Source organism: Protopterus annectens, chromosome 3.part0 (genome assembly GCF_019279795.1).
Source record: "Protopterus annectens isolate FY-2018-M chromosome 3.part0, PAN1.0, whole genome shotgun sequence".
In the NCBI taxonomy this organism is placed as follows: Eukaryota; Metazoa; Chordata; order Ceratodontiformes; family Protopteridae; genus Protopterus; species Protopterus annectens.
Genome location: NC_056731.1, coordinates 472,021,659 through 472,045,948, shown reverse-complemented (window position 1 = coordinate 472,045,948; position 24,290 = coordinate 472,021,659). Strand labels below are relative to the sequence as shown.

General features: G+C 44.6%; 1 protein-coding gene across 1 annotated transcript in view; it reads left to right on the top strand.

Moving 5' to 3' along the window:
- MLH1 (mutL homolog 1) overlaps positions 1-24,290 on the top strand; it is a 2,895,606-nt gene that overhangs the window by 571,717 nt on the left and 2,299,599 nt on the right. The window contains exon 5 of the mRNA XM_044064896.1: positions 6,626-6,698. Within this exon, the coding sequence (XP_043920831.1) occupies positions 6,626-6,698 (73 nt within the window). The remainder of the gene's footprint in view (positions 1-6,625; positions 6,699-24,290) is intronic.

Genomic DNA, 24,290 nt, shown 5'->3' with positions numbered 1-24,290 from the left:
GAAATTCAGCAGCTGCTAAGAAAAAGAGCCATCCAGCCCATCCCCCAAGACCAGCTCAGATTAGGGTTCTACTCCAGGTTCTTTTTGGTGCCAAAAAAGACGGAGGACTTGAGATCGATTCTAGACCTGTCCCGCTTGAACCTGTCGGTAACCAAGGAAAAATTCCGAATGGTCACTCTTCAGTCTATTCTCCCCCTTCTAAGGGAGAACGATTGGATGTGCTCTATAGACCTCAAGGATGGGTACTACCACATTCTAATGGACAGACGATCCAGGAGGTTCCTCCGCTTCCGGCTGGGAGCCAGTCACTACCAGTTCAGGGTCCTTCCCTTTGGCCTCACCACAGCCCCCAGGGTGTTCACCAAGGTATTAGCAGTGATTGCGGCCCACCTGAGACTCCAGGGAATACAGGTCTTTCCGTACCTGGACGACTGGCTCCTGACCGCCCCAACAAGGCATCTACTTTGCTCAGCCAGAGATTTCTTTCTCCGCCTAGCCCCACAGTTAGGCATCACCATCAATGCCGACAAATCCTTTCTGGCCCCGACACAAGCCATAGAATTCATAGGAGCCAGAATAGACACCAGAGAGCTACAAGCCTTTCTAACGTCCGAACGACTTCGGAATTTGCAACTTCATGTGCGGGCTATCCTCCAATCAGAGACCCCACTGGCGGAATTGGTCCTGAGGGCGCTGGGCTCCATGGCAGCAGCGATAACGCTCCTTCCATGCGCCCGTCTGAACATGCGGGTACTGCAATGGACCCTTCTAGTACAATGGTCCTTTCTGTCCTTTCCTCTCCATCACCCCATTGCTATCAGCAAGGCTTGCAGGAGGGCTCTATTATGGTGGCTCCATGCTCCGGACCTCCATACGGGCCGACCCTTCTGCACCTCTCCCCCTCTCGCCACGGTAACCACGGACGCCTCCCGCCTCGGGTGGGGGGGCATTATTCAGGCAGGACGGTCCAAGGCACGTGGAACGATACAGAGACCTCCCTGCATATCAGCGTTCTGGAGATGAGAGCGGTGCTGTACGCGTTGCAAGCACTTCAGAATCTCCTCCCCGTAGGAGCGATTGCAATTCAGTCGGACAATATGTCGGTTGTCTGGTACATCAACAAACAGGGGGGAACCAGGTCTTACCCTCTATGCCACGAAGCCATGAGAGTGTGGGAATGGGTGATCTCCACCAACCGCTCTCTGATTGCAACGCACATTCCGGGGTGGGCCAACATCCTAGCGGACAAACTCAGTCACACCCTTCTTACCCCGTACGAGTGGTCTCTCAACCCACTAGTAGCGAAGCAGATATTCGCAATATGGGGGCAACCCTGCTGCGATCTTTTTGCCTCTCCCTCAAACACCAAATGCGGCAATTTCTTCGCTCTAATTCCCCCTCCAGGGGAAACTCCAAGAGACGCTGTGGTGCATGCTTGGCCACCCGGTCTACTTTATGCCTATCCTCCTCTACCCATGATGCTGCAACTCTTACAGAAAGCCTCGCGGTTGGGGAGCAGGATGATCCTCATTGCCCCATTCTGGCCTCGGCAAATTTGGTTCCCTTACCTGTGGTCTCACCTATTGAATCCCCCTTGGATTCTGGATCCCAGTCCGGATCTAATCTCCCATCCGTGGACTTACCAACCCCAAATCTGGACAATCTGAAGCTGACAGCTTGGTTGCTCCAGTTCCACTCCTAGTTAGGACTCCCGGTATCTCTTCACCAGTCAAAGCCATCCTTGTGGCAGTGCATAAGCCCTCCACCAGGAAAGTGTACCGCAGTAAATGGAAACGTTTCTCCATCTGGGCGGAGCATCATAATCTAGATCCCTTTACGGCTCCTCTTCCATCCATATTAGACTTCCTAACCGAACTTTTTCAGAAAGGCGCTAGTTGCTCAACTGTCAAAGTGCAATTGGCTGCCATCTCCCATTACCATGTGGGACATGACACAGGGCCCTTGATGTCAGCCAAGTTGTGTAAAACCTTTCTCAAGGGCACCTTTTTGCTTAGACCCCCTATAAAAGAAGCCGTACCACCTTGGGATCTTTCACTAGTTCTTCAAGCCTTGACTGCCCCACCTTTTGAACCTGCTGCTTCGGTAGATCTCAAATACTTGTCCTGGAAAACAGCATTCCTTTTAGCCATTACTTCTGCGAAAAGAGTTTCGGAGCTTCATGCTCTTTCTATGAAGCCTCCTTATTTGATCTTTCATCCGGACAGAGTGTACCTCAGCATCAATCCCTCTTTCCTTCCCAAAATAGCATCAGAAACCAATATAAGTCAATCCATAAATTTACCAGTTTTCTTTCCTAAATATCAGAATAAAGGAGAGTACATGCTGTACTCATTAGATGTTCATAGGCAGCTACGTTTTTATACTCATAGAACAGCTGGTCATAGACAATCCGACCAGCTGTTCGTTTCCTTTGCCAAATTTAATTTGGGGAAAGCAATATCAAAAGTATCTTTATCACGCTGGATTTCACAATGTATCCTATTAGCGTACCAAGCCTCTGGGAGACCCGCACCTGAAGGAGTTTGCGCACATTCCACTCGTTCCATCTCTACTTCTGCGGCCTTCAAATCTAGAATTCCATTGGATGATATTTGTTCGGCAGCCACTTGGGCCTCATCTCATACCTTTATTAACCACTACAAACTGGACGTGATTTCTAGAGGGAGAGCATCCTTTGGCTCTGCGGTGCTCTGCAATATCCTTCCATGATGGCCACCCAAGATTCAGGTAGCTGGGGACTCTGTCCCGCAGGTTGCTGACAAATGAAGTCCCTACTTCAGATTAAGAAGTTATGTACTCACCATAACGTTCCATCTGAGTAGGTAGCTTCATTTGTCTGCAATCATCCCCCCCTCCTTCCCCCTGGCCTTCAGCGGACCTATGTTAGTTGGAATACCCTTTTCGGGTACATATTGAGGGGCAAACTCGATCTAAGGTCATGGAGGGTTGGCAGGGGATTATGGGTGAGGGGAGGAGCTAGGAGCTCGGATCCATTAGCTTGAAACAAGTTGCCGGCTCGGATCCGATATCGGATCCAAGACCCACAGGTTGCAGACAAATTAAGCTACCTACTCAGATGGAACGTTATGGTGAGTACATAACTTCTTATTTCCTGACAAACTACCTGACCAGCATGTTACCAAAACAGCACATCTCAGCAAGGGAATTTCTGAAGATTTCAGGTTACATGGCATCATGCATTCTATGATTCCACTTGCAAAGTTAGTCATGAGAAAACTTTGTGATTCCTAAAAATTGCTTGAGAACAGAATTCTCAACCCCTGGATACCCCCATTGACTCTCCTTCCATGCTTGAAAAAGCTGCTATGGTAGAAGAACACCACAGTGCAGAGCCAAGGGGCAAATGTCTCTTTCAAGAAACTGACAAGACCATCACCACATATAGTTCAGACATAGCTTTGGGAGACCATTTAGGTTCCATGAAAGTGCAAGGCATCTGGGCACAACAGCAAAGAAAAGTGCATATAAACCAGAAAGAACTACTACCAGTTTATCTGGCCATAAAGGCTTTTTCGGCAGAGTATAAGCCCAGGGACATTACAGATTTGGCGAGACAACACCATAGTGATGTGTTACCTTAAGTCTTCACGCAAGATGCTACCCTGTCATACCCTTTGTGCAGTCTCATATGGAAGACTTGGATGCTGGCTCAGGAACAATGGCTAACTCACATAGCATCTTATATTGTGGAGCAGAACAATACCCTGCCATTTTCTCTAAGCAGGGATCTTCTAGACCCCAAAGAATGGATGCTGAAGAGAGCGGTGTTCCTGGACCTAACTCTGCAGTGGGGGGGGCGGCGGGGCGTGATTTCCTTAATAGACCTATTTGCTCTCATCAGAACAGACAACTTCAAAAGTTCTGCTCCAGAACTCAACAGACAGGTACTTGGAAAATAGATGCTTTCTCTTTCAGAGGGACAAACTTAATCCTGTATGCATTCTAATCCTTGCCTGTGATCCCCAGTGTACTGATAAGACGGGCTGGACAGATCCAACTTGATCCTAGCATCCCTTCTCTTGACCCTCACTGAGGGGTGATTCTGCACCCTACCACAGGAAGTAGATCTCATTTGTCAAGCCAAGGTATCTGTATTCCATCCTCACGTAACCACACTCAGGTTAACAGCCTGGAGGATTGGGTTTTGACATCAAGGAATGGCACCTATCTCAAGGATGCGCTTTCCATTCTAAAGGAGGGCAATAAACTCGATATCAGAAAATCATACCTGGCAAAATGGAAGAAATTTTCCATCTATTGTAACAGCAAGAATACCACCCCTTATAAGGTGGACATCACCTGAGTCTTTGAGTACCTTTCAGGCCTGCTTAGACAACAACTTTCCTACTCCGATATTAAAGTACATGCATCTGTGGTCTCAGCTTGCTTGCCCCATTCTCCACCTATCTTTTCGCACCCCGACTTGAAACTTTTCCTGAAGGGGTAATTCACTTGAGACCACCAGAATGAACCCTTTCTTGCCAGGGATCCAAATGTGCTAGAGAAACTCACCTTGCCCCTCTTTGAACCAGCTGCTTCTGCCTCTCTATAGTTGCTGACTTGGAAGACCACTTTCCTTATAGTTGTCACATCAGCAAGGAGGGGCTCAGAGATAGAAGCCCTCATGTGTAAAGAGCCTTTCATTGTCTTTCACAGGGATAGCATAACCCTTAGAACAAACTCATCTTTTATGCCTAAGGTGGTGTTAGAACTTGCCCTGAACAAGGCTATCCACCTGCCAGTCTTCTTGCCAAATCCACAGAACAAGTCCTTCATTCCCTGGATGTGCATGGGCAAATCATGTACTATCTAGACAGGACAGAGCAATTACTGGTGGCTTTTGCAGAGGGTAAAGGGGGCAGACCTGTCTTGAAACAAAGCTTTTCCAAATGGGTAACCAACTTGATTAAGCTCTGTTACTCCCTCCATGTAAAAGGTCTTCCTGGTCATATTAAAGCCAACTGCAGCAGGCATGGGGCAACTCTCACTGCTTTCTTCAAAGGAGTCCCTACCCACACAATCCTAGATGCAGCCATATGGAACTCAGTAAACACATTTACAAAACACTGTAATTTAGGCGATGTCTCCAGGGCTAAAGGAGGTTTCTCTACTGCCATCCTTCAAAACCTTATTTCTTAGGGTTATACAGATGACCTACCAACCAACTGTTGGTTTTAGGAGCCCTCGCAAGAATCAGTACTGCAACGTTGACTATGAAGAACATATTACAGTTGAGTCCTACTTATCATAATTGTAGATGTTTGAGTACTTGAATGTTCAGGGCATACTCCCACCCTTCAGCTCGCCTGTCTGCTGACCACTTCTCTCTCTTGCTGGGTGCAAGGAGTACTCCAAAGATAGCCCTCATATTTCCATCATCCCCTCTCGACCTCCTATGATCTTTCTCCTCCTCACACAGTTGCCCCATTCATATCACCATGTTCATATTTCTTCAGTCATATGACCCTATTTCTCTTACCCACTCTTATTTCCCCACTGCAGACATTTATCTTCTGCTATGTATGCGAGTGTGTGCTTGAATGTATGTTTGTGTTGGACTATACACTGTATAAGTCTACTAGCTCTCTCATTCTTCTACAGCCAAGACACTGAACTTGGCTTTTACTCTTGGCTGTAGCCTTAGCCTCTTCCTGTCACCTGACCTCACTTCTGATTGTGTCCTTTATGTAGAGTAGTACTTTACCCTCACCTATCAGTTCACTGTGATTCATGAACAGCTAATACCCAGGCGTCTTTGTTTCTGTGATACCAGCAATACCCACCTTCTCCTCCTTGGAATATTCCTATATTCCTACCCAGACTCATTATATTTCAGACTAAAGCCACAGTATAGATCGTGTTTATTTGTTCCTCTGTGGTCTGCATCACTTTACCTTCTCTCAGCTTCCTAAACAGCTGCCTCGCTTCTGCATCTGTCACTCTTTATTCATCCCTTTTCATCTTAGTTTAATTATGTGATTCTTGAGATGTACTTTTCCAACCCAGCAGTAAGCACTCCTAAGGTGCAGCTTGAGAATTTTTTGCATTGTTATAGTACTGGGGATATTTAAGGCAAGATGAGAGGCTAATGGTAAGTTGGACAACACACAGAGGGAAAAATAATTTTTGTAAGTTGTGCATAACATATTGATTGTGGTATACTGCATATTATGTAAATGCATGGAAGAATTGCTCTCTCAACAGGTTGAGCCCCCACCTGTTCTTTTAGCATCTACACACAAACAACTTAAGCTGTGTTTTTTTTTATTTATATGGGCTAATTTTTTCACGTACAGTCCTCTTTATCATTTCTGTCCAGTTATGTTAGCACCTTCTGTAGAACTTTTTCATTATAGCTATTTGGGTGGTCCCTAAAACAGTAAAAAAAATATATTATGGAGTGTTCTGGCTTGCTAGCAGAGGTTTTGACTTCATTTTTACTGACGCACATTTTCTGGATCAGTTTTAGTAAAATATAGCTGCCTCTGGAAAACGCTGTATGCTTTACACATGTGGTTTATATATTTCTTTGTGTGTGCTAACTTTAGTATGTTAAAACTAAATACAAGTGTTTCTTGTTCAGAGCTTGTTACAGTGATGGAAAGCTGAAGGGTCCTCCAAAGCCATGTGCTGGAAACCAAGGCACTCAAATCTTAGTAAGTGCTTCTGTTTTACTTTTTTACCTATAATTATTATGGCCTGTTTTATGTCTGTCTCGACCATTGCTTAATTTTATTACTGCATGGAAGCGTGTACTTCAGGAAGGTAATCCAGTCCTCATCCACCCTTTCTTTGAAATAGTATTTCCATATGGTTCCCAAAGGTTTGCCCTTTTAACATGTCATCTTGTTGAACAGTACTCAGCATGGACAAAGAAGATGTTCTTAAGTACTTATGTCATGTTTCTCCCTCTTTTTAGTTCAAGGTAGTAAACTATTAACAGCTGCTGGCTTGCATGATTTAAGTTTGGGGTTTTGTAAAACAGTTGATTGTACAATTTTGGATTTGTAGACTTTGCATATTTACTTTCTTATTTGTAGTTAGTGTAGATGTGGAATGATATAGGGCTTTTTATTATATTTTTTTTTATTTTTTTTTTAAGTGAACTTGCTTATTTTTGTTTTATTATTAAACTTTACAAGTTAACTGTTTTAGTACTTGTATATATGTCCGGAATATAATTTTTCTTTCAAGTTTATTTACTTTAAGCTTATAGTTTTACTTTTTAATGTCTGATGTGAGATTTAAGGCTAAAAAGAAAAATATTTTGCGGACATAATTATCTGTGAATTGCTTGTTTTCTTCCTAAAATGTCACACTGGAGAGCAGTGAATGGGACACCACATTAATAGGGAGTTACTGGAGCATATTTTTCATTGTTCTTAGGTTAGATATTCGTATAGCAAAGTAAGTGAAGGTAATGCTACATGTGCTTGTATGTGTATCAATATAATTCTATCTTTGCATACACAAATCACCTAATTCATGTGCATATAGTGTGGGCAGTATAGAGGTATCAAACTCATATCACACTGTATGAAAGTTCTGGAGAGAGTGATTGATGAATGCACAGAGTAGTACACTGTAAGTTGGGAAGTGAGCAGTTTGGATTCAGATCTGGATGCAGCACAACCGACCTGATGTTTGCAGTGAGACAGATACTAAAGAAGAAGCTAGAGATGAGGAAAAAGTCCAACTGGCATTTCTAGACTTGGCGAAGGCATATGACAAGGTCCCAAGAAAGCTGATTTGGGTAGTCCTGCCGTGGTTCAAAGTTCAGAATCATTGGTAGAATTAGTGCAAACTATGTACAAGGGTGCCAACGACTGAAATAAAGACGGTGTTTGGTCTTGCAGAGGGATTCCCAGTAGGAGTGGGTGTGCGTCAGGCTTCAGCTCTGAGACTACTGCTGTTTATACTAGTGGTAGAATACATTAGCAAACAAGTCAGAGGGGACAGATCAACAAAGTTGCTGTGTGCAGACAATGTGGCATTACAGGCAGTCTCTGAGCAAGAACTTCAGCAAAGGGTAGGGGAGTGGAATGCAAAACTGAAGGCACATTGGATGAAACTGAATATATGTAAGACAGTTGTCATGGCAACAAATGGGGGAAAACAGAAGAATATGAGAATTGAAATAGAAGGGAAATAGTGTAACAGATTAACAGCTTCAAGTGTCTGGGAGGGGTATTTGAAGTGGAGGGAAGTCTGAATGAGGAGGTCAAAGCTAGAATCAGAGGTGCTGCAGCCACCTGGAACAAGTGTCTAGTATATAGTGTATGACAGAAAATTGCCAAAAAAGCTGAAAAGTACAAGCAGTGGTGCGACCAGTGTTACTGTGTGGTACAGAAACTTAAGCAAGAAAGGCAGAGAAGATGAGGAAGCTAGAGTTGATTGAAATGAAGTGCCTGAGATGGGTGGTAGGATATACACTGTGGGACAGACGAAGGAATATGGACATAAGAGCAGAAGCCAAAGTAACTCCAATTGCAAAAAAGGTCAAAGAGAACAGATTATGGTGGTTCAGACACATGTGGAGGAAAGCAAAAGACAGTCTGGTGAAAAAGATTTGGGACAGACCAGAAAGAAAGCAAGAGGAAACAAGGATGTGCAGCAAAGAGGTGGATGGATTGTGAGAGAAGACCTGTAGCAGACAAGCATGACTGTCAAAGAAGGTAGGAGAGTGGCATTGACTAGGGAGAATGTCAACAAATGACACAACACCCCAGCCCTGTCTAGAAAATGGGGAAAGGGCATTGCTATGATGTTGCACACACACACACACACACACGAGGGGACCATGGAAGTTCTAGAACCTGTACTGAAGAATAAATCCCCTCTGTGGAAGTTTGGATGGAAGCAGATCTGCAATAGATAGGTATATATGCTGGGAACAGTAGTTTAATAAATATGTTTTTAACTACATCTTTGCACCATTTATGTCTGTTTAAGTCAGCTTTTATATTTAAAGCATTTATTTAAAGCAGATTCTTGTTATGCAAGACTTCTAAACAAAACAAAAGAGTTGGCTTCTTCAAACTTGTGCAATCTGAAAGTTTTGGAAATAAAAATACATTAGAATTTACAGTATATGGTCTACAAACTTATCTCAGTCCTAAAAATTGTTCTGCGACTCAAGTCTTCAGAAAGCTTACAGGCAGTTCATGTCATTCATCTCTCAAGTGTTCTGTTAGGTGTGCAGTTTCATACTTAATCAGATACTTTGTCTTTTACTTTACACCTGGTATTAGCCAAAAGTACTGACTTCTTAGAAAGCTAAACCCAACCAGTCTAATCTCTGACAATGTGCAACTTAAGTAGAAGGATCTGGATTTCTTAGTATGTAGGGCATTGCAGTGCTGTAGTGTTGTAAAGGGGTTATAGGTACAGGATGGTATGAGAACACCATGACTAAATGTCAAGGTAGAAGAGGTCATGCTACTTGTAATAACATAGATCAAATTTAATCTAGTCTTTGGGGAAGCTAGTTTTTTCCCCATTTGTGAAAGTTATCTGAAATTACTGGATATCTTTGAGAGATGTTTTTTTAAGATGAATACTGATACTGTGGTGTACTGATAGTACAGTTTTTCAATAATGCAAAAATTAGTAATTGTGGAGATAAAGGTTACTGTAGGTCTTATGCCTACCTCCTACCTAGTCTATTTTATGGCTCTCAAATTCTTAATTGCCTCAACTCCACACTCCTTGCCAAACTTGAATCTACCTACAACAAGATAGCCAAATTTGCAGCCCATCAAACTTACAAGTCACATCACAGTCTCTCACTCAAACACCTTAACTGGGTTGAACTACCTCACCAGCTTCTTCTCCTTCAACTCCAGATCATCCACTCCATCCTTTATCAACCTTCTTACTGTCCTACCCTATCATCTGTCATCTTCCACTATTCACCTGCTAGATCCCTCTGGAGGTCTCACCTAGATCTGCTACAAATCCACAAAGGTAAAACTAAGAAAGGATGTATTCTCTATAGCTATAATCCTTCCAAGGCATGGAACAAACTCCCACTAGAGATCAGTTCACGCTAGCCACTAAAGAATACCTGATGTTATGTTGTCCCTATCTCGCCTTCGTTCTTGCTGTTTGGGTTCGGAGCCAATCCTCGGCTCCGACTCGGCCGTATAGTATAGCTCGAGGCTAGCCCCTATCCCAACATGCCTAGCGGTAGTTACCCAGATCTCGTTTGCAGTGTCAAAATTGCTGAATACTGGCTCAGGCTAAGTGTTTTTTCTTTTGGCCTATTTTGGTTAAATATATTGTTAGATGTTGTAGTTATTGAATGTTAGAGTGTTGTTCTTCATAAGTTAGGGCTCTTTCTAACCTTCCATAGATAATTATTGTTGTTGTGGCAGTCATTTTCCTTTAGGCCTACCTTGTCCTTGTGAGCCTTTTTAACTTAGAAGGTACTCCTTTCTTTCAGCCCTGTGTTAGTTAAATGGATTTTCCCTTTTTCCCCTCTTTCTCTCTTTTCTAGGAGCAGCTGTTTAAGTTAGAGGCTCTCTTCGGTTGGGGGAGATCCCCGTTTTTGCTTAGAGGCTCTCCCCCTTCCCTCCTCAAAAAAAGTTGTTGTTTTTGTCAGTTAACTTGTGTAGTGTTAGTTTCCTTTTTGTAAGTTGTTCATTGGTCTCATACCATGTCTCAGCATTCTACTAGAGAGTCAAAACCTTCGGGTTTTAAGAAGTGTGACTTACGCTGCCAAAAGATGTCCCTTACGGATGAGCATACGAGCTGTGTATATTGCTTAGGGGCTGTTCACCTACAGGACTTGTGCTGTATGTGTTATGCCTTCAGTTCTCAGGTCCTGCAGGAGGGAAAAAATAAGCTGATTTTACAAGGCTTATTAAAGGGCCCCTTTGATGCTTCTACTGAGGGGACTCAACCAGCAAAAAAAAAAAACACAGGACAAGTCCACTAAGCCATCGTCCTCATCTGTTCCAGTTTTGGAGCCATCCAAGCAAAGGACAAAGCTTCAGGTTTGTCTGATCCGAGTGTTGGTTCCAACAAGGCTCTTTCTCCTGCAGCTCAATCAGCAGTCTTGGAGCCAGTTAGGACTCGCAAGAGAACCAGGTCTCCCTCTCTGGAACCGGTGCAGTCTGTTCCACAATCTCTGCTCTTGCAATCTGTGGCAGGCAGTCATCAGTCTTCCACTCATTCCTCTCGGTCATCCATGAGTCCTTTCAGATGATGATGTGGAGAGGGTGGTGAAGAGGCTTTTCAAGGCATTAGCTAAATTATCGAGCCCAGTCCATAAGGAAGTGGCGCCGATAGCCCTACCCCCATCGTTGTCAATTCCTCCTCCGACTCTCTTGAGTTTGGAGCCGGAGTGTATGGAAGTTGTTGTGGTGGAACCGTCGGTTCCGATTAACACCGGTCTCTCGGTTCTGACTTCCGCTCCAATCCCCTCATTAACCCAGTTTATCGAGGGATCTGCGGGCCAATGCTCTCTCATCGGCTCCGGGGGGGAGTGGCATCGGACCCTTGTCCGACCCTACTCTTTCTCTCGGATCTTCGGTGCAGGTGAGGTCGAATCCTACATCGGCCTCTGAGCCATCACCCTCTGTTCAGAGGAGATCTCCGGGCTCTTCAGAGCCAGAGGCTCTTTCGGGCCAGGACTGCGGTGCCTTCGAGGTGATGAGGAGTGTGCTGTCCTCTGAAACTGCTCCACCCACGGCTCCATTGGCTCCTTCTCCTTCGGTGCCGGTGTCAGCCTCCGAACCTCCCCTCCTCCCAGGTGTAGGGAACCCATGCTCCAGGAAACCCCATTGGGTGACCGCACCTCTTCCAAAACCTCCCCAGAGCACCCCTCAGAGGAGGTCCCTCGGAAGAGGAAATTTAAGAGGAAACATTTGGATTCCTCTGAGTCCCTGACATCAGACACAGACTTGGAAGACTCAGAAGGGTCCCCTCTGAGGATGTCTCCTTTTCAGTCATCCTGGAAATCCTTAGGCAGAGGAGTGACAGGAAGTCCCTTGCCCCTTCCAAGGACGAGTCTGTGTACCTGGATGCATTTGGTTCTCGACCCTCCATCTCTTGGGTGTCTCCACCTTTCGACCCACTCTTGGCCTTAGTGAGTCAGAAGGTATGGAGCTCTCCAGAAACTATGGAACCAGTTCCGAGGAGGCCCAATAAATTCATAACTGCTCCAGATGATAAGCTTTTTCTGTCTAATGGTGTGCCTGTTGATGCTATGGTGGTGGCAGCAGCCAACAAGAAAGAACTAGCAGAGGCTTCTTCTGTCCATCCGCCGAACAGAGAGTCACGTACGATGGACAGGTATAGAAAGAATATATTTTCTTTAGTGGCCTTTACTCTCAGGTCGCTGAATTATTTGTCCCAATTTACACGCTTTCAGAGGGATCGCCTAAAGGAGATGGGAGATACCCTACAGGATCTTACAGCTGAGGGAGATGCGGGCAAGGCGGCTTCACAGCTTGTGACCTTGACTTCTGTAGTTAACTCCCCCATGAGCCTGATCTCTTACGCAGCAGATTGAGAGAGTAGGGTAGCAGGCACAGGCGTTGCCTTTTGTCGAGACTCCTGGATGCACCTTTGTCAATTTGCGGAGCCCTTCAAGTCCTCCTTTACCAACACTCCTTTTGATGGCTCGTCACTGTTCGGGTCTCCGGTAAAAGAGACTCTTACCAGGTGTGAATGGGATGCCAAAACTCTCTCTGCCATGGGAATACGTTTTTCCGCTCCCTCTAGACCTTACTTTAAAGGTCCGAAGAGCGGGAAGATGTGGTTCCGGAAATCCCAGGGAGTTTCGCCTGACACACGTGGAGATTTTTCCCCCAAGGATAGAGGGGGAAATAACGGAAGATGCCGATCTCGCAGTGAGGGGGGGGGGTGCAGAATCAGGGTGACAGAGATGCTTTCTCTGGCAGGCCCTTCCAGCACTCCTGGAGGCAGTCGAAGGGCAGATTATACTTGTACCCAAAAGCCTGGCAGACAGTCATGGAAGATACATGGATACTATCGGTAATATCCAGGGGTTACAAAATTCCCTTCTCCCAACCACATCTTACAAGAAAACAACAGTCAATCCCAGATATTCCACCCAGTCTTCGGGATCAAGCAAACCTAGAAGTTCAAAGATTGCTAGAAAAAAGATCCATCCAGGAAGTCCCCGCAGACCAAATCAAATCTGGCACTTACTCAAGGTTCTTTTTAGTTCCAAAAAAGACAGGGGACTGGAGGCCCATTTTGGATCTCGGCAGGCTGAACAAATCAGTCAAGAAAACAAAGTTCCGGGTGGTAACACTGCAGTCCATTCTTCCTTTTTTGAGTCAGGACAATTGGATGTGCTCTTTCGATCTTCAGGATGCGTACTACCACATAAAAATGGACAGGCGATCCAGGAGATATCTATGCTTCCGGCTGGGAGCCAGTCATTACCAGTTCAGAGCTCTGCCCTTTGGTCTCACCACAGCCCCCAGGGTATTCACCAAATGCATGGCAATGGTTACGGCTTACCTGAGGTGTCTAGGATTCCGGGTGTTTCCATATCTAGATGACTGGCTGTTCACTGCCACCATCGAGCATCAGCTAATCAAGGCACAGAACTCTACAATTCACACTAGTACACAACTAGGCAACACCATAAACTACGAAAAGTCTGCCTTATTGCCTTGTCAGTATATTACATTTATAGGGGCAGATTTAGACACAAGGGCCATGATAGCAAAACTGCCTCAGGAAAGGTTTTCAACCATTCGTCAAGTTTCAATCCTCATGGCAAACAAGAAAATTCAGGCAAGATTTGTCCTCAAAGTGTTGGGTTCGATGGCCGCAGCAGTTATGGCGCGTTTCCACATGAGAATTCTGCAGTGGCTCCTTTTTGCTCAGTGGTCATTCCAGGATTTACCAATGTCACATCAGGTTTTGATCACGGAGTCCTGCAAGAAGAATTTAGAATGGTGGCTTCACTCCCCTCTGGTGTCAATGGGCAGACCATTTCTAACCCCCCTACCTGTAGCCACAGTGACCACGGACGCTTCCCAGATAGGGTGGAGGGGGGCATTATCTGGGACAGACTGTTCAAGGGACTTGACAGGAACACGAGTGCCACTTGCATATCAGTGTCCTAGAGATGAAAGCAGTGCTTTTGGCGTTGCAAGCACTTCAAGACTCTCTACCTACAGGGACTATAGCAATTCAGACAGACAACATGTCAGTAGTATGGTGTATCAACCAAGTCTTATCCCTTGTGTCGAGAGGCCCTACGATTATGGCAATGAGCGGTATCTTCCCAACACTTTCTGATTGCAATGCACATCCTGGGGAAATCCAACGTGATAGCGGACAAGCTCAGCAAGGCGATTCTGATGCCTCACAAGTGGTCCCTGAAACAGGAAGTTGCAGACTTGATTTTTCGGAAATGGAGCCAGCCATGCTGCGATCTTTTTGCCACCCCCCTCAACAGCAAATACAGCAGCTACTTTGCCCTAGTCCCACCACTGGGACAGTCACCCAGGGACGCAGTTGTTCTTGATTGGTCCCCGGGACTGCTTTATGCCTTTCCACCATTTCCCCTGATCCCCAAGGTTCTTCAAAAAGCACAGTTGTTGGGCTGCAAGTTAATCCTCATTGCCCCTTACTGGCCTCGTCAGATATGGTTCCCATTCCTTTGGCCTCATCTTCAAGGGGAGCCTTGGATCCTGTATATCCAGTTCCAGATCTTTTGATGCATCAGTCGGGTGCGCTCCACCCTTCCATCCAAACTCTCAAGCTGACAGCTTAGTTTCTCCACTTCCGGTCTTAGCCAGGCTTCCCGATGTTTCCCCAGCAGTTCAACACATTTTGATTTCCTCCCATAAGCCCACTACAAGGAAACTTTATGCTAGTAAATGGAAGAGGTTCTCTTGTTGGGCAAACAAGAACAAGATTGATCCCTTTACTGCACCCATTTCAAAGATTCTCGAATTTCTTGTTAAAACCTTTGAGCGAGAAGCAGCGGCAGCTACTATCCGGGTTCAGCTGGCTGCCATTTCTAATTTCCAGGTGGGAGAAATGGGTTCCAACATTATGTCCTATAGGCTATGTAAAGCATTCCTAAGAGGTACTACCCTCTTAAGATCTCCAGTAAGAGAACCTGTCTCCCCTGGGACCTAAATTTAATTTTAGAGGCTCTTGATTCTTCCCTCCTTTGAGCCAGCTGCTTTTTGTCCAGTGAAATTTCTGACATGGAAGACCCTTTTCTTAACTGCCATTACCTCAGCTGGGAGGGTTTCAGAATTACAGGCTTTATCTGTTTGTCCCTCTTACTTGATTTTCCGCAAAGATAGAGTTTCTCTCCGGAACCAACCCCTCTTTCTTACCCAAGGTTTGTTCAGAGTACAATTTGAATCAATCCTTAGAGCTTCCTGTATTCTTCCCCAATCATGCCAGCAAGGCAGAGTACAACTGGACATTCATAGACAGTTAAGTTTTTATTCACACAGGACCAAGGACTTCACAAAATCCGACCAATTGTTCATATCCTTTGCAGAGAATAAGAAAGGTTGTTTAGTGTCAAAAGTGACTTTATCTAAGTGGCTTTCAGAGAGTATCATCCATGTCTACGATTTGCGGAACAAAAATCTTCCAGTAAAAATTAAAGGACACTCTACTAGGGCCTTGGCTACCTCTGTTGCTTTTCAAGCCAGACTGCCTTTAGATTCGATCTGTGCAGCAGCTACATGGGATAATCCTCATACCTTTATCACTCTTTTTATTGCTGGTGCCACGTCAGACTCTAAGCCGGTCACGAGCGGTGTCCCACAGGTCTCAGTCCTGGGCCCCCTCTTATTCGGCATTTATTTTTCTGAAGTGCAGGCAAACATAGGGGGATTGTGGCTGACAAAATTTGCAGATGACTGCAAACTGGGCACCATAATTGGCACTCCATCAGACACAGACATCCTCCAGAAAGGTCTCATAGAAATGGATAACTGGTGCCAGAGCCATGGCCTTAAGCTAAATGCCAAAAAATGTATAGTCATACCCTTTGGGAAAAACAAGGTAACCCCTAATTACCACATAGGTGGTAATCCATTAAACACGGAAGAAGTTATCAGGGACCTGGGGACCCAAGTTGACAGTAACCTCTCTTTTGACACTCACATTGCCAAAGTGGTTAGAAGACCTTCTACATTGCCCACCAGATCAAGAAAGGATTCACATCCAGATCAGGAGAGGTCATTGTACCCCTGTACTCTTCACTTATCAGAACAATGATTGAGTACAACGCCCCATTCGGAATGTACCTTACCCGACACCTGCAGCAGTTGGAAAGACCCCAAAAGTTCCTCACCAAAAGGATAAAGGCTCAAACATATGTCATACGATGCCCGACTGAAGAAACTCCAGCTCTATTCAGTCGCATACCGTCTGCTCAGAGGTGATCTGTGCCTGACATACAAGGCCATGTCCAACCCGGAATTAATGGACATGCTCCACCTCAAAAAATCCAAATCCACCAGAGCCACGAGAACAAGAGACTTAAACCTCAACACGGATATAAATAGGACGTGCTGGAGGGACAGATTCATCACCCAGAGACTCCCTACACTATGGAACAGAATCCCAGTCCATGTGAGGCAGAGCCCCTCACTGACTCTGTTCAAGAGAAATTTTGGCAAGTGGATGGGAGATCGTAGGTTTACCCCGGGAATCATCTCTGTATCACTGCTGGACAGAGGCACAGCAAACTAATGGGTATAGTATTCTCATCCTAAGGGGTGGTGAAAGCCACACACACTCTGGCTAGGCTTATAAATGCCCTAGGGCAGATAGCCTAGTATGAACCTATGAACTCATTACAAAGTAGATGTGGCCTCCCAGAACAGGGCACCCTTTGGTTCCTCGGATTTTTTTCCAGTGAGCCACCCAAGAAACAGGTGCTGGGGAAGCGGTCCCAAACAGCAAGAATGAAGACGAGATAGGGACAACATAACACAAAGAAGATGTTCTTCATCTCACATTGCTGCAGTCCTTACACTTGGGTAGTCCGCTGTCCTCGGTCGGCCCGAATATCAAAGTATAAGGCTGACGTCGGTCAAGGTGCATTTGACTGACATCAGGACGTCAGGGTACAAATGCGCATGACCGACGTCATATCCTCAGTCTTTTTTGCCGCATGGTCCGATGCAGAAGCAGCGTTGCAAGTGCCGGTTGGCGTTCTGAAATTGTTCGTTTTCGGAGTTTCAGACCGAATCAAAGTTGGCTAAGAACCCCGTTGGGGAATATTTTAGTTTTTTCTTGCCGCAGTGGTTTACCGGATGTCAGAAAAAGTGAATAATTGTATTTCTTGTGGGAAACAGATACCGCATAGAGACTACCATACTTTGTGTATTCCTTGTTTAGGGCCTGAGCACGACGTTGTTGGGTGTCGCTCTTGTGCTAGATTCAATAAGCGCACTATTAAGAGGAGATTAGATTGGATTGTGCCAGGTTAGTCTTCGGGAAGCGGTGCAATTATAAAATGCCGTCGGATGCTCCGACGCCCGCTTCTTCGAAGAAGCGCAAGGACAAAGCTGTTAAACCTAGGCTAGAGGAACCATCAGTACCGGACGTCGGTTCTTTAGAGGTGTCGGTGGAGCCGGTGGTTCCACCGGAGGTTTCTTTGGGTTCCCAGGGAGAGACTTTGTTGTTGCAGGATGTGGCCTCTCAGGAGGCAGGCCAGGCTGATGGGGCTTCTCAGGTTACTATACTCCCCTCCCTGCCTAGGGTGGTTAGGCCCTCTCCTTCTGTTTCCAAGGCTTCTCCCAGGGGCAGGCCAGATTTAGCTTCAGTTGGTGTTACCCCTAGTTCTTCAGGGACTGTGCCCAAGAAGCATATGCTTAAAATGGCAGAAGATTTGATTACTTTGATTAGGGGTTCTATGCCCCCTCCTGATAAGAGACCTAGGGTGGAGCCTGAGCTAAGTTTTGAGCAGGCTTCAGATGTTTCAGAGTCTTCGGCTGAAGACTTGCAGGAGTACTCTCCTTATTCTGATTCTGATGTGGATGATTCTACTCCTTCTGCTTCTCCTCCTGAGGATTTTTCTTTTTCAGAAACTCTTCATTCCATGAGGGAGCATTTTAAGTGGGAAGGTCAGGACTTCTCTGATTCCAGGAAAAGGCTTAGGGAATTTTGTTTTACCCCAGCATAGGCCTTTGGCTATACCTCCTGTTTTGGATGTAGTGGAAGATGTTTTACAGAGGCTTCTCTTAATCCTGATTCTTTGCCTCCTGCTCCTGTTAAACCAGAGGGGCATTACAGGGTGCCTGAGGCTCATAAGTTTCTTTTAAGAGTCCTAGGGCAGACCCAGAAACTGTTAGCCAGGGGCCTAAAGGTGTTAAGGCTTCTGTTGTAAAGAATCCGGTTCCTGCAGACAAAGAGGCCAGGGCCTTGGATAGATGGGGAAAGAAAGTTTATACTTCTTCCACTCTTGCTATGAGGGCTTTGAATTGCCAGTTTCACATGTTGAAATACCAAAACTATCTCCTTTCACAATTGAAGTCTAAGGTTGATGCTCTGGCAGAAGGTATTGATTGTAAAGAGTTGCAAGATTTAGTACATGTTTCTGAACAGGTGGGTAAGCATTCTTTGCAATGTGGTTTTGATGCTGTACAGGCCTCGTCTAGGGTGGCTGCCACTGGGTCAGTTCTTCGCAGGCACGCCTGGCTGAGGGATCAGAATTTGTCTGACCATGTTAAAACAAGGATTTTAGATGCTCCTTTGCAATCTGACGTGTTGTTTGGTTCTCCTGTTGAGGCAGTTTTAAAGAAAATGGAAGACAAGGCTAAGTCTATGCAGACTGTTAAAGATTATTTGCAGGTCCAGCCTCCAAAGTTTAGTAGAAATTGGCCTACTAAGGGGTGGACGTATCCTTCTTATGATTCCCAGTCTAGGGGTAGATCTAGACGTGGTAGGGGCAGAGCTCAGGGCTCTTTCAGGCCTAGAACACGGAGTTCTCCTGCACAGTCTTGGCGTGAGGGCAGGGGTCAGTCCTTTCGTAAACAGACCCAATGACCTACCTTTTCAGCTGCCAGAGCCTTCTCGTCTGGCAGCACCTTTGGGAGGAAGGTTGGCACTTTTCAAAGAAAATTGGAGTTTAATTACCCAAGACAGATGGGTATTGGATATCATACACCACGGCTACAGGTTTTATTTCCATACCTTGCCTCCTTTCAAAGGCATGCCAGACGTTCCTCCTCAACAAAGAATAGAGGCTCACAAGCAAGTTTCTCTGTTGCTCCAAATAGGGGCCATACAGCCGGTCCCTATGCCAGAAGTGGGCCTAGGATTTTATTCTCGCCTGTTCCTAGTACCAAAGAAGGGGAACACATGGAGACCAATTTTGGATTTATCTATCCTCAACACTTATCTGGACATTCCCAAGTTCAAAATGTTGACGTTGCAGCAGCTTTTACCTCTGCTGGGCAAAGATCATTGGATGGTAACTTTGGATCTCAAGGAGGCTTACCTTCATGTTCCTATCAGACTAAGTTGCAGGAAGTATCTGCGTTTTCAAGCTGGGACTTCTCACTATCAGTTCTCTGCATTGCCCTTTGGCTTATCTACTGCGCCCAGAGTGTTCACGAAAGTTCTGGCTCCAGTGATAGCTTTCTTCAGGCTAAAAGGAATACAGATCTATCCTTATTTGGACGACTGCCTGATTCTGGCTCAAGGAAGGAAGAGCTTCTTCATCATTTGGAATATGTGATAGCAGTGCTAAGATGCCTGGGGTATTCTGTGAACGAAATAAAGTCCAGTCTAGTACCCTCTCAGGACATGTGCTTTCTGGGTGTGAGACTGAATACAGCATCCCAGATGGCCTTTTTAACCCCGGACAAACAAAAGAGTCTATCTCTTTACTTCCATCAACTATCTCATCAGTCCGGGCTGACTGCAAGGACAGTCCTTCAAGCCTTAGGGTTCATGGCATCTTGTATTCTGGTGCTTCCCAATGCCAAACTGCATATGAGGAAGCTACAATGGTATCTCAAAATGTATGGACACAGCACTGCCAGGATCTGGACACTGTCATTCAAATAATACCTTGCATTCAAAAGGAATTTTGTGGTGGGCTCAGGAATGTCACCTAAACAAGGGACTCTCTGTGACCCGGCCAGAGGCGAGTCAGATTTTAACGACAGATGCCTCAGACAAAGCTTGGGAGCTCATCTAAATGGAAAGTGGATACAAGACAAGTGGCCTGCCAGACTACAACATCTACATATCAACATGAAGGAGATGTTAGCAGTCCAGTTTGCATTAATAGCTTTCAAGGAATTACTTCTTCCAGGGCAGGTGTTGATTCTAACAGACAACACAACTGTCATGTGGTACATCAACAAGCAAGGGGAACGATTCTTATCCTCTATGCAGGCAAGCAATGATTTTGTGGGAGACTGCTCTCAGTTTACAGCTCAATCTTCAGGCAAGGTTTCTGCCAGGAGCACAGAACTCCTTAGCAGATGTGTTGAGCAGAAATTATGGATCCCCACGAGTGGAAATTGGATCCTCATGTATTTCAGAAATTGACAGTGTCATGGGGAACTCCAGACATAGATCTGTTCGCTTCTCCACTAAACCATCAGCTGCCAAAGTTTTGCACAAAAGGTTTCATCCCACAGCTTGGAGAGTGGATGCTCTTTCTTTCAATTGGAGCAATCTTCATGTGTATGCCTTTCCACCTCTGCCTCTCCTCCCAAAGGTACTTCTAAAGGTCAGACAGGACAAGCCAAGGATGATTTTAATAGCTCCAGATTGGCCTCGACAGCACTGGTACCCATTACTGAGAAGTCTGGTACGGAAGCCTCCATGGCCTTTGCCTTCGTTTCCACACCTGTTGTCACAGGAGGACAGCCATTTGCTCAATGTCAAGCTTCACTCTCTGCACCTAACAGCCTGGCATATTCTGTTTTGAACCATAGTGGGCCTCCACTTCCTCAGCAAGTTTTGAATGTTATTTTGGAAGGTAGAAGGCCTAGTACAAGGAAAGTGTACGCAGACAAATGGAAGAGATTTTTATTTTGGAGTGCAGCAAAAGATTTTGATGTTTCTGAGCCTAATTTGTGTGTGGCTCTTCAATATCTTACTGAGTTACTAGACAAAGGTTTGTCTTTCTCTTCTATTAAAGTTCATGCTGCAGCAATTTCGCTCACTATGATTGACCCACCATTGTTTTCTCATCCTTTGTTCAAGCAATTTTTAGAGGGGCAAAGAATATAAGACCCCACGAAGAGCTCCTACTCCTGCTTGGGATCTCAATTTTGTGTTGGAGAAACTCACTCTACAACCTTTTGAGCCTGCAGCTACTACTGAATTAAAGTTTTTATCATGGAAGACTGCTTTTTTGTTGGCTATTACCTCTGCAAGAAGGGTTTCTGAGTTGCAGGCCCTTATGGCGGTTGAGCCTTTCTTGATTTTCCATAAGGATAGGGTATCATTACGTACTAATCCTTCCTTTATGCCTAAGGTGGTTTCTAGTGTGGCTTTAAACCAAACTATTCATTTGCCTACTTTTTATGCAAATCCCCAAAATAAAGGGGAAAAGATTTTGCACACTTTAGATGTACACAGGCAGTTGCGTTATTATTTGGACAGAACTAAAGGGTTCAGGCAGTCTCAGCAGTTGTTTGTTTCTTTTGCTTTGAGTTCTCAGGGCAAGCCTGTGTCAAAACAAACTATTTCTAAGTGGATTGGGTTTTGCATTGCTTTCTGTTATTCCCATCATGGCAAGGAGATTCCAGCTGGGATTAGGCCTCATTCCACTAGGGCTACTGCCACTTCAACAGCTTTTTGAGGGAGTGGCAACCAAGGATATTTTGGAGGCAGCTACTTGGAGTTCAGTGCATACTTTCTCTAGGCATTATCACCTGCCACTTTACTCTAAATCCAGGGCTGGTTTTGCCACTGCTGTTTTGCAGGGCATTTTGGCAGCTCCTGCTTCCTTGTAGTTTAGCCATCCTCCCTTACCTCTGCTTTGGGATTCTACCCAAGTGTAAGGACTGCAGCAATGTGAGATGAAGAACATAGTACAGTTTTGTACCTACCATAAATGTAGATGTTCAAGATCCACATTGCTGCAGTCCAATTTACCCTCCCTCCTTCCTCTGTAGTTAGAGGTGGTTGTGTGGGTTGGGTTGTACATATTGTGTATATTGTATATATTGTACATATAATTAGTGCAAGGGTGGTTGGTTGGTTGTTTGCTGTCTTTTGGTTTTGACCTTTATTTTTAGGGTCTTCTGACATCTGGGGCAAGAAAAGACTGAGGATATGACGTCGGTCATGCGCATTTGTACCCTGACGTCCTGATGTCAGTCAAATGCGCCTTGACCGACGTCAGCCTTATACTTTGATATTCGGGCCGACCGAGGACAGCGGACTACCCAAGTGTAAGGACTGCAGCAATGTGGATCTTCGAACATCTACATTTATGGTAGGTACAAAACTGTACTTTATGTATGCACCATAATGTTCCATGTTTTTGTCCTTGATCTCGCCTTCCTTCTTGCATCCCACCCTCCTTCCCCCTTCCTAGAGGATCGAGAGGAATTCCTTTTATTGGCTACACTGGCTGAGTTTCTTTTACCAAACCATTTGGTTAGACCTAGTCCCACCTTCTTTCTCTTGCTGATTGTTTACACCTTTTTATGCAGGTGTTCTCTTATATGTAAAATATAGTAATTTTTTACCTGCATAGTCTAGTGTTGGGTTATCATAAACGAGATCTGGGTAACTACCGCTAGACATGTTGGGATGGGGCTAGCCTCGAGCCCAAACAGCAAGAAGGAAGGCGAGATCAATGACAACAAACGTGGAACGTTGTGATGAGTACATAACTTCTTTTTAAGCCAATGGACATGCCTCTGTACCCACCCACTTAAACAGCTTACCAACCCTAACTGCAAACCTTTATCTGCTCCCAACCTGTATAACTTTCTCTAACTCTCTAGACCTTGTCTCGCATTAACTTCTCTATCCTAAGTACATTATATAATTCTTACCTGCATAATGTAAGAGTGTACATCTGATGACAAAACTATTTAGTCCTTCTGAATGATGTAGGATTCTAAATCTGACCGACATAATGATTAGTTTACTGTAGTAAATCCTTGTTTTTTATGTATATGTTGCTTTGAATACTTTCTGTAAACCAGTTCTTGATTGTTTACTTATTTTTGTAAATTATAGTCCTTCTGAATGATGTAGGATTCTAAATCTGACAGACATAATGATTAGTTTACTGTAGTAAATTCTTGTTTTTTATGTATATGTTGCTTTGAATACTTTCTGTAAACCAGTTCTTGATTGTTTACTTATTTTTGTAAATTATAATCTGTAGAACATGTGGAACTTTTCTCCCCTGAAAAAGGGCTACTTAGCTCAGTCGGTCAAACCCGGTCAACAAATGTAAAATAAAATAAATAAAAATAAATAATAATAAACATAGTATAAAATGGGGTGAAAATTTGTGCCTTTTTATTATAAAAATGTGGAAATATGCTTTATTTCATTTGTAAACCTGGTAATAACAACAGACATAAGTGCCCTTTTTCAGAAGTGACTAAAAACATTGTATGGTGAAGTGACTTGCACAGATTTAGACACAAGGTAAATGGAGACTGGGGAATCACAGCTCAGAGTACAGAAAGCAGTTTAACAGCTCGCTGATGGCCGTTGTGCTAATTGTCATTATAACAGAACGTGTCCATTTCCTCTATTTTAAGTGTTTATTTTATTTAAAATACTTATATCAAGCCGCGGTGGTACAGCCACACAGCAAGAGGTTCTCCTGTTCGATTCTCGGTTGGAGTGCCTTCTGTGTGGAGTCTGCATATCCTCCTTGTGGGCGTTGGGCTGGCAACTCAGCACCATAACAAAAAAAAAAAAAAAAAAAAAATCTACTGCCAATCATTAGCAGACCCCGGAGTTCTGCTGTGGCGACCCCTAACTGGGAAAAGCCGAAAAAAGACAAACATTTTATTTAAAATGCTTATACAACCAATATTTGGCTAGACGTTGATATGGTGAAGTGACTTATAAGTAAAGCATTTTAGTTGCATAGCTTTTTATTAGTGGATGGCAGAGTCTGAAATTTGTGAGTTGTGGATTAGACAAGTGGAGAGACGTATCATCAGTGTACTGCTTTAACTATGTAAATAGCCAAATGTTTCAAAGTGCATTAGTACTGAAAGTAAAACTCAGTACAGTGTAGTTAATTTTTGATGAGATAAAATAATGGTGATATA